Here is an 8,946-nt window from a genome sequence, read left to right on the forward strand (position 1 = left end):
AATGCAAGACATAAGGAAAGGAGGAAAAAATTAAGAATTACAATGCAGCAACATTGACCCCTATGGGATCCAGACTGAAATACCACATCAAGTCAAAGGAAGTCTGAATCTAGATGTATCCTATGGAATAAAAGCTGTGTTCTATTGGAGAACCAGCTGTCTATCATTCTAAGTAGCTGCACTGTATTTAAAAACTGGAGAGCTCACAGTTGTCATGTTCTGTGACCCAGCAAACTGTCCTCTCATCTCAGAATTAAAACAGTGACACCAATTCTGAAAAACCCTCTGGGTTTTCAGTGGGAGGACAAAGATGATTTCACTCAGATAATAAAACCCAGACATTTCTGTGTTGATCCTTCATTTGAGGAGTTAATCTTTTGACTATGACTCTTCTCCAGCATTTTGCCATTAACCATCAGGGACAGAAAAGCATGTGCATGGCTGGTCCTGCACCTGTAGGAAACAGGAGGGCAGCACCACTGCTGCTGTGTCTTCTTCACACCAGGCTCCTCTGACTTAAGGTAGCATCAGCTAAAAGGTTTAGCCAAGGTAGAGTAGCTGATTTAATAAGAAGGCAACTCCCTAGTGACAAAGAACTGAGCTCCCAATACATTCAATAGAGAAATGTTCCTTAATCACACCCAGCAGAGTTGTTTGCTTGAAGCATGAGGTACACAAATGCTCTCCAAGGGCCCTAGGCTGAGTTACATGGAAATAGGCAATTGTTTCATCAGGCCATGCTCACTGCCATTGTGCTAAGGAACACTGGGGTCTGTCCTGCTGGCTATTCCCATGGCTGTTCAACCTATGCCAGCTGCTGTTTACATTCACTATATGTAAAAAAAAAAACCAAACACAGATCCCTCTTCAAATTAACATGTATGCAAGAGATACCTACACTCTTTTGCTTGTAATGCCATGGTACACTAATATCTCATAGAAATGCTAGAAGCACATGTCAGTGCCAAAAAAGTAAGTTCCACATGGATTATATATTTCCATGGCAGGTATAGTTTGACGGAAATAACTTCCACAAAGAATTTTCAAAGCCAAGTGCTACTTATATGGAGAAAGATGAAGTATGAAGAGCATTCCCAATTATGTCACACAGGGCTGTTTTCATGAAATACTATTGTTTGGGATGCTAACAGCACTACAGGAAAGGAGTTTTCTGCCACACTGCAGCTATCAATTATTCATGAGCAACCTACTGGGAATGAGCAAGAAATACAAGTGACAGATCCTCACCCAGATCTCATGCACACATTATGTCCTCCAGGACGAATAAATGCCACCATTAATAAAACCAACTTATCTGCTGGAGTTTTATCACTCACCCCTCTGTTCTCTGGCTCAGGTCTCTGTCCTTGGGGTCGTGGTGGAGTTTTCTCTCTGCAGGAAGTTGTGAAATTAGCTCAAGTGCAAGGAAATATGACAACAGTATCTGCAATAGCCTGGTTCACAAGACAGAGCAAACAGAGCAGCTCTCACAGGGCCACACTACAGCAGAGCTGGAGGTAGATGACCCAGCTGATGAGCCTTCCACATCACATGGCTGAATTCAGATACTGCACTTCTGCATAACAAAGTCAGGGCATCAACATTTTATATAAGCTTCTCCAGTCAGGTAACATTCATTGCCACCTGCCACTTGTAATGATAATTAACCCCCAGTTCAAATTAAAATAAATTGCCAGTTGAACAAGAAATAAGGTGTGCAAACCCAGGCCCTGGAAAAGCCAGAAATATTGGGCAGAAATGCCAGATTTATCTGTCTTTTGACAAAGTATTTCCAATTGTGAATGAAGCACTTTGATAGTTTCACCTTAAGACCTTAAACTAAAGTTTCATCTTTAGTTTTCATTAAAAAATAGTTGTATTTAGGTGTCTTACCTGGGGTCCTGTTGCCCAGTACTACCTCTTCCATACAGAGGAATAACTTTATCTCGACTGATTCCTGCTTTGCATACAGGACACACTTGCCTGTTTGGTCTGGTCTCTAGCCACTAAAAGAAACAAAATGGTAAGAAAAGTAGTAAAAGACCATGAAAATAACAACATGCAAACCACACCTACAGCCAGGCAGAGAGACTTTGGCAATTTCTCAGCCATAGAGCAAAACATTTTAGTAAGGGTCAAGCAGTCTCCAAAGTGGACTTGGCATTTTGGATGTTGTTCTGGTATGATCCACTTACTGATGTGCACACAGTCAGAATGGCACTGGAGTAGTATATGAAGAAATTAGCTGTCTGGTGTAGAGAACCTCTTTTCATCTATCTCTTCTGTAATGGTACCACAATGTAAAACACTACATATGCAAAAATAACTCTACTCTGCACTTAAGCCTGCAGACTAAACCCCTATGAACTGCTGACAGTAATTCTCCTACCAAAAGTAGGAACATTTAATGTTTAAGAAATTCCAAAGTGGGAGGCAAATAGAATAGAAGCTAAGTTTTGGTTTTGCTGAAGGAGCAGATTGCAAGGTTTTGCACATGGGGTTGCATTAGCAGGTTGTGATTGCTCTGGAGAGGAAGGAGCACAGCTGAGAAGAGTGGGATACTCCAGAGAACCAAGGGCTTTATTGAGCAACAGGAGCTGATGAAAGATGAAGTAAAAGGAAACCTGTCTTACCTGATGTAAACAAGGCCAACTGTGAGCATTCCCAGGACAATTTGTTCACAGAGCAGAAAAAGAAAAAGAGAATAGAATCAGTTACTGACAATTCAATCTGACAAATGTATAGCACAGCTTGGAGACAACAGAATCCTGGAATCCAGCTGGACCAGTTCCATAACCTCCCATTAAAATAATTTTTGGAAGCACAGCCCAAGCCTCATCTCCACTGGTCTTTTCAGGTTAAGCAATCTAACTAAGTTGCTAATGTCATTCTCTGCATATCACCTGTGGTTCCTGGGTCCTCATCCACACCAAAGGCCTAATTAATCTCAGTGTTTACTATACTGATCTTCTCTTATACCATGAAAAGATATCCCTGAACTAAGCTGAAAATGAGGAATATGTTAGTAATGAGACTTCGGGATCTTGAAATAAGTCACACAAAGGACATTTAGTTAAAACATTAGCCACATTCACAAAATCATGAAATAACTCAAGGTGGACAGTTTATCAGGTGGCTTCTAGGTATGCACAATTTCGAAAGGAATTTAGGTCTGCACAAGATAGCTACGCTAGACCAGACAGGACAAATAAAATAACACACATAACCAAGCAGTTTCAATGAACTGTCTGTGCAGGGCAGCTTGTTTGTTTGCTTTTACAAAATAATCCAGAAGTACGGGAGGTTTAAGATGCAAGAAACTGACTCCCTGGAACACAACCAAAGGAAAACAGTTGAGAAGCAAAACCAAACTGCTCCTGAACCAAAACATGGTCCTTACTGATTTTATACAAGACATTTTATTATACATCTAGGACTATGAAAATCATAGGGTTTTATGTGATCAGAGATACACAGTGTTCTGGTCTATCTGGGGGGGGCAGGAGTACCTACCAGAAGAGATGTCCACACAAGCTGATAACTGCATCCTTGGCAGTGTCTAAACAGATGTTACATTCAAAAGTGTTGTCCTGATTAGTATTGTCCCCAGCACCATTACTGCTACTGCTGCCACTGGTCCCTCCAGTACTGGAGTTTTTTGTTGATGTAGAAGTTGTGGGTCCTTTGCTTGCCATCCTCAAGAGTCACCCAGACACAATGTCAAGAAAATGTTCCTGTTGGAAGCCTAGCAGTGAGAAAGGAAAAAAAAACAACAATAAACCAAAACAACTTATTGGCATGATAACATTGCATTATTGTCCTGTTCCAGTCTGGTAGTGATTTATCTAAGCAGCACTTGAATCCTATTGTTGATGGTTTTAGTTTAACACAGCCAAGAGGGATCTTTTTTTAGAAACTAAGCTACTTTACAGTCCTGTAATGTGACCTGGCTGATTATGTGACCTGTATTTTTAAGTTACTGATAAGGAACTGAGATCCACAGCCAAGATAAAAAACATTCGGTTTTCTCATAAAACTCATGAGTTATAGGAAAAGAAGGAGCTCACTCAGTCATACATGCTCTTCTAAAAATTCAAGGCAAGTTGTTAAATAGGATTTAATCAAGAAGCAAATCGCAGCTTGGACAGACTGACTTAGTGCACAGCTTTAAGTTCAATGTTCATTAGCGTGGAATATTAGTGATAATAATGACAAGCAAAGGTGGCTTAGTTCTTGATTTATCTCCTCAGCAATGTATCACTGCTGTCACAGCAGTGTGTTGATATGACTATCAAACATTTCTAGTACTTTCAAACTATAAAATATTTCTAATCTAGTAGTAATGCAGAAGCACTAAAATTTTTCTTTAATGCAATTTAATTTTACTTACATGCTTCTACATCTCTAACAATATCATATTTATTAAAGAGCACAATTTTATTTCAGTAGCAACAATTACATTCTAATTCCTTGTTATGCAGATTCCACGGTACCTAAAACTGAGACTCAGCACAAAGCATTTACATTTCCAGAAACACTTTTACCAGGACAAGATTTTAAAGCCAAGAACTAAGAGGGTTTCAGCAATTACAGAAATCAATTTACCAGAACAAAAATGTTTAAGTTATTCCACTGTGCTTTCCATGAGACTCTAACATCACATTGCTGCTGCAGGGATAGGAATACTTAGGTAAGGTTGTGGGAAAGAAACAGGTGATTATATGAACTTTTTGCAAGTGTACAAACAGTTAAGCATTTTTAAAAGTCAACCTGAATTTTTAAGAAGCTAATTTCTTTGCAGACTTACCCCACAAGCATTAAGGGCTTTCCTTAGTATTCCCTCTTTGTAGCAGTGCTGAAGCACAGGAGCAGGGCAGCAAAATAAAACCTCAGTATCTCTAGCTGTTATTGTCAACAGCTTTTTTCATACAATCCCACTGCACGGTCAAGAAAGCATCACACTCAAGCCTCATGAAGGTTTTGCAGTGAAGACACTCGCTTAACAGCAAGGGAAATAGATTTTTGCAGAGCTTTTTCACTCAGTTACATCATTTTGCACAGTGTCCCAGAAGGGCAGCTTTGTATTCACAGATGCTGTACTTCACCATACATTGCTTCAGCACTGCTGACTCTTAGAATTTCACACCATGGCTTCATTTGCACTCAGCAGCAACACAGTTCATTGTACAAAATTAAAATTCCTGTTAGTTCAAGGCAGATGGAAGTGCTGCCAGCCCACAAACTGTACAATAAAGACGCTTTGATTTTTCATACATCCTTTCTACCAGAATCTTCAGAATATCTTGCTTAAGTGGTTTAATGCTTGAAAACTTACCAACTTGGACCTATATATATTTGCTGGGAATAATATTAACAACAAGGAAACTTTCTTAAAACTAGGGAGGTCAACACACTGTAAAAAACACTAGCATAATTTTTTAGAATGGGCATAAGAAACGTCTGGCTCTTCTATCTTTGTACATAACACAAGAAAAACATGTCAAAGAGGCAAATAAATTAATTTGTGTGTCCCTAAAACCAATGTGGGAAAAAGGTTGTTTTTTCCAAATTACATTCTGTGTATTTTACACCAGTCATCTAGAGACTCATCAAAAAGATAAAATCTGTACCTTCACAAACACCCACTTAAAAAACCCTTAGCTTTTAGTACCCATGAAAAATAAATAAATCATTATGAATAGAGATGATAGAGAAATCTATAGGAATATCAGTCATATAATGGAATAAAGATGACTGAGATGGAAGAAAGATCAAAATGCAACAAGCACTCAATCTGTTCTCCTAGAAGAAGGACATTCCTTAGTCTGTACTGGGACACTCTCCTAATTATTTCTCCATAGGCTGATTTGGCCTGATGACCTATTAGATATAACCAATTTCAAATATCAAAACACAACAATCAAAATGATCTTATCCTGAAAAGCCTTCTCAAAACATTTGCTCCTGTCTGTGTTGAACATAACTAGGTCTACAACAAGCACTACTGGGATCTGTGCATCTGCAAACCACGCTGCCCACAGACAAAGAAGAAAGCATGAAACAGCATCCAGTGACTAAACTTACATTTGGTAATCATACCTTGTGTCACTTGTGAGCATAGCCTGTGAAGTTTAACTGTAAATTCAACTTGTTCTAAGTGAAGAACAAGCTCAAAATTGTTAAAATGTCACTTGAACTACTTAAATTCTAAGACAAAACTTTTTAGAGGGGAAAAAAACTAAAAACCACCAAACCACATGTTTAAATAAACAAACAAAAAACTACCAACACAACAGGCCAAACTAACCCCATTTTAATTTTGATTTAGAGTTCAGAAGGAAGACAGTGAGTACACTGGGATATAGCAGGACTTCTGAGGTTAAGTGAAACAATTTTGAGAGGCCAGTCCAGGTTTGCTAAACCCTTACCCTTTAGATCAGGTCTCCAAATCAACCCTACACATGAGTAGCAAACAACATGTCAGAAAGGATATTGAAATCAGCTGCAATCTAACTGGAGAATTCAAAGATTGCATCTTTTTTCTTGCTTGCTTCTTTGCTCTCTAGATATTTACAGGAAAACAGTTATCTTTGTTAAGTAAAAATGCTTATATTAGCTGCTTACTTCTTTTAAATCACCACCACTATGATATCCCAACAGGTTGTCCTGAAACTGACTGAATCGCTGATCCACAAATCAAGAGTGGCAACAGATGAATGGTTAAGAAACAAAAAGCCCATTTTCAAGTAGTCTTCCTAAATAAAAGAAGTCTGGTGGAGTGTGAGGACAACATGGAAATGAAGATCCACGTTTAGGGATCCAGCACAAATCCCACTGGGCTGTGTAAAGATTAAGCATGGCTGAAAGAGCTGGTGAAACTGGACCTCCCAGAAGCAGATAGCACACAGGGACCTGAAAAGTTTCATGACAACTGACCGTACAGGAGCTCCATGAAAGAAGTCCAGGTAAAGTCTATATACTGTGTGTAAATACTGTGTATAAGTCTCACCAACAGGCAATAAGAAATCAATTTTACTCAAATACTTTAAAAACTAAATCTATAAATCTAGTGGGAGAAGCCGCACACCAGGAAAATGCAAGCCTGGTGGTGATCGTAAATGATCATGTTGCTGAACTCAGCAAATTAAAAATGACTGTGTTTGCCAAAGTACACTGACCTAACAATACAAGAGAAACAATTTGAGACACACAGGGAGTGTTTCCACCATAAATGAAAGCATACAAAAATATCCATTGTAAACACAGCAGGTGAACAATAATTCAACCTAAGACAGAGAGGGAATATAAGTTAGAAGGTAATGTCATTCTGTTGTAGAATACATGTTTACAGCACTACATGCTTAAAGTATTTACTTTTTAATCTTCTTTCATGAGCAATTAGAAGAATTTCTGGTGAGGATATGGGACTCTGGCTAGTTCCTTAATGAACCTCAAAGTTTATTCCTCTTTGTGGTATCTAGCACATAACAATGAAATAAAAAGAAGAGCATTATTGGCTGCAAAATTCCACTATAGACACTTTTCCATCTATCTTTCCTAATGAATCTTATTTTATCTATGATATCTTTCATCTACTGAAACAAAGAATCCAAACCTGGTTTGTTTCTGAAACAAGTTATAATTTAGTTTCTGAACCTCCCACTCTTTAAATCAAAAGGAAAACTTGTCAGGTTACTTTTCTTATCACTACGGTGACAATGTTATTTTCAGACACATATGAGAAATTTTATAAACATTAGAAATTCTATTTAAATCTAAAAATATTACTCAGAGTTTATATAAATATGCCCACTCATTAGCTTAACAAAAATCTGATTCTCAACCTATTACAATTGCCTGGACTTCAAGTAAAACTAACAGGTAACCTTAGTTGGTAAGTGTTAACAGTGTCTAGAAGAACAACATTTACTTCTTGACAGTCATTTTTAGATAGTCTTAGCAAATCCACAACTGAAGTCCTATTGTTAATCATTAAATACACATTATCTCTCACTACCTTTCCACTCTATTCTGTCCCTTAAACATGTTACATTTTAACGCCTCAGAAACATCTTCTGAGTTAATATTTTCCCTTCCTGTACCCCATACAGCATCATGCACCTGCTTTTTAGCATGAACATGAAACGTTCCCATCATACAAGCTGGTATAACCACTTGGTCTTGCAAAAGTAGCCATTTGCCTTACAGACACACGTGCCCTTGCTTGGCCTCATTTCATTAATTGGGATTCTGCAGCACATGTCTGTGTTGCTGCTGTCAGGATCAGAGCCCTGCTGAAAGGCTGGCCTGGCACCTCCAAGGATTCAGTGCACCTCACAAATACGAGACGCTGCTACAAACTATCCAAAAAAAGCAAGCAGGCGATTAAAGTCATTATTACTGGGGTTTAACCCTTCTGTAAGTGTATAATAGAGACTCTGAGAAAATGCTGCACAAATCTTTAGACAAAGATTTTATCCTCTTACCTTATAAAGTCCAAAGGAAAAAGAAAAAAAAAAGTGAAGCAAGTTGGGTAATAACTGCCCGAGCATTTTCCTGGTTTGAAGCGTTATGTAAAGGTGAAAGGCCCTTTATGTGGCCAACCAGGTTAGCAGCAAAATGTAAAAAGAAAATTAAACAGACGAGTAATGACGTGGTTGTAAAAAGTAATAAGCGATTGCCAGGAGAAAAAAAAAACAACAAATCCTAATGGCACGTACCAGGAACTAAAGCTTTGCGACCAAACCTAGAGCCAGACATTTACCTAACGCGGAACAGGCGCTTCTCCTCGCACCGGGTTCAGCTCTGCCGCGGGGCACCAGCGGGCCCCGAAAAACGGGGATTTCGGCGAAAAACCCTGGGAGGCGGCGCCGGGCCCTGCGCGCCGCGGCCAAGCCCGGCCCGGAGCTCCGGCAGCGGGGCCCGCACACACCGGGCCGGACCGCG

General features: G+C 39.1%; 1 protein-coding gene across 2 annotated transcripts in view; it reads right to left on the minus strand.

Moving 5' to 3' along the window:
- Positions 1-3,752, minus strand: part of RNF185 (ring finger protein 185) — a 6,295-nt gene extending 2,543 nt beyond the window's left edge. Inside the window, exons 1-4 of one of the 2 annotated variants that reach the window (XM_010004820.1) lie at positions 3,514-3,752; positions 2,634-2,652; positions 1,894-2,006; positions 1,338-1,392 (exon numbers count right to left, since the gene is read on the minus strand). In XM_010004820.1, coding sequence (XP_010003122.1) covers positions 1,338-1,392; positions 1,894-2,006; positions 2,634-2,652; positions 3,514-3,695 — 369 coding nt within the window. In that variant the 5' untranslated portion in view covers positions 3,696-3,752. The remainder of the gene's footprint in view (positions 1-1,337; positions 1,393-1,893; positions 2,007-2,633; positions 2,653-3,513) is intronic. The other variant, XM_010004821.1, reaches the window with a different exon arrangement.
- Between the last annotated feature and the right edge of the window lie 5,194 nt (positions 3,753-8,946).

The sequence above is a fragment of the Chaetura pelagica genome, unplaced genomic scaffold (assembly GCF_000747805.2).
Source record: "Chaetura pelagica isolate M959 unplaced genomic scaffold, ChaPel_1.0 scaffold249, whole genome shotgun sequence".
In the NCBI taxonomy this organism is placed as follows: domain Eukaryota; kingdom Metazoa; phylum Chordata; class Aves; order Apodiformes; family Apodidae; genus Chaetura; species Chaetura pelagica.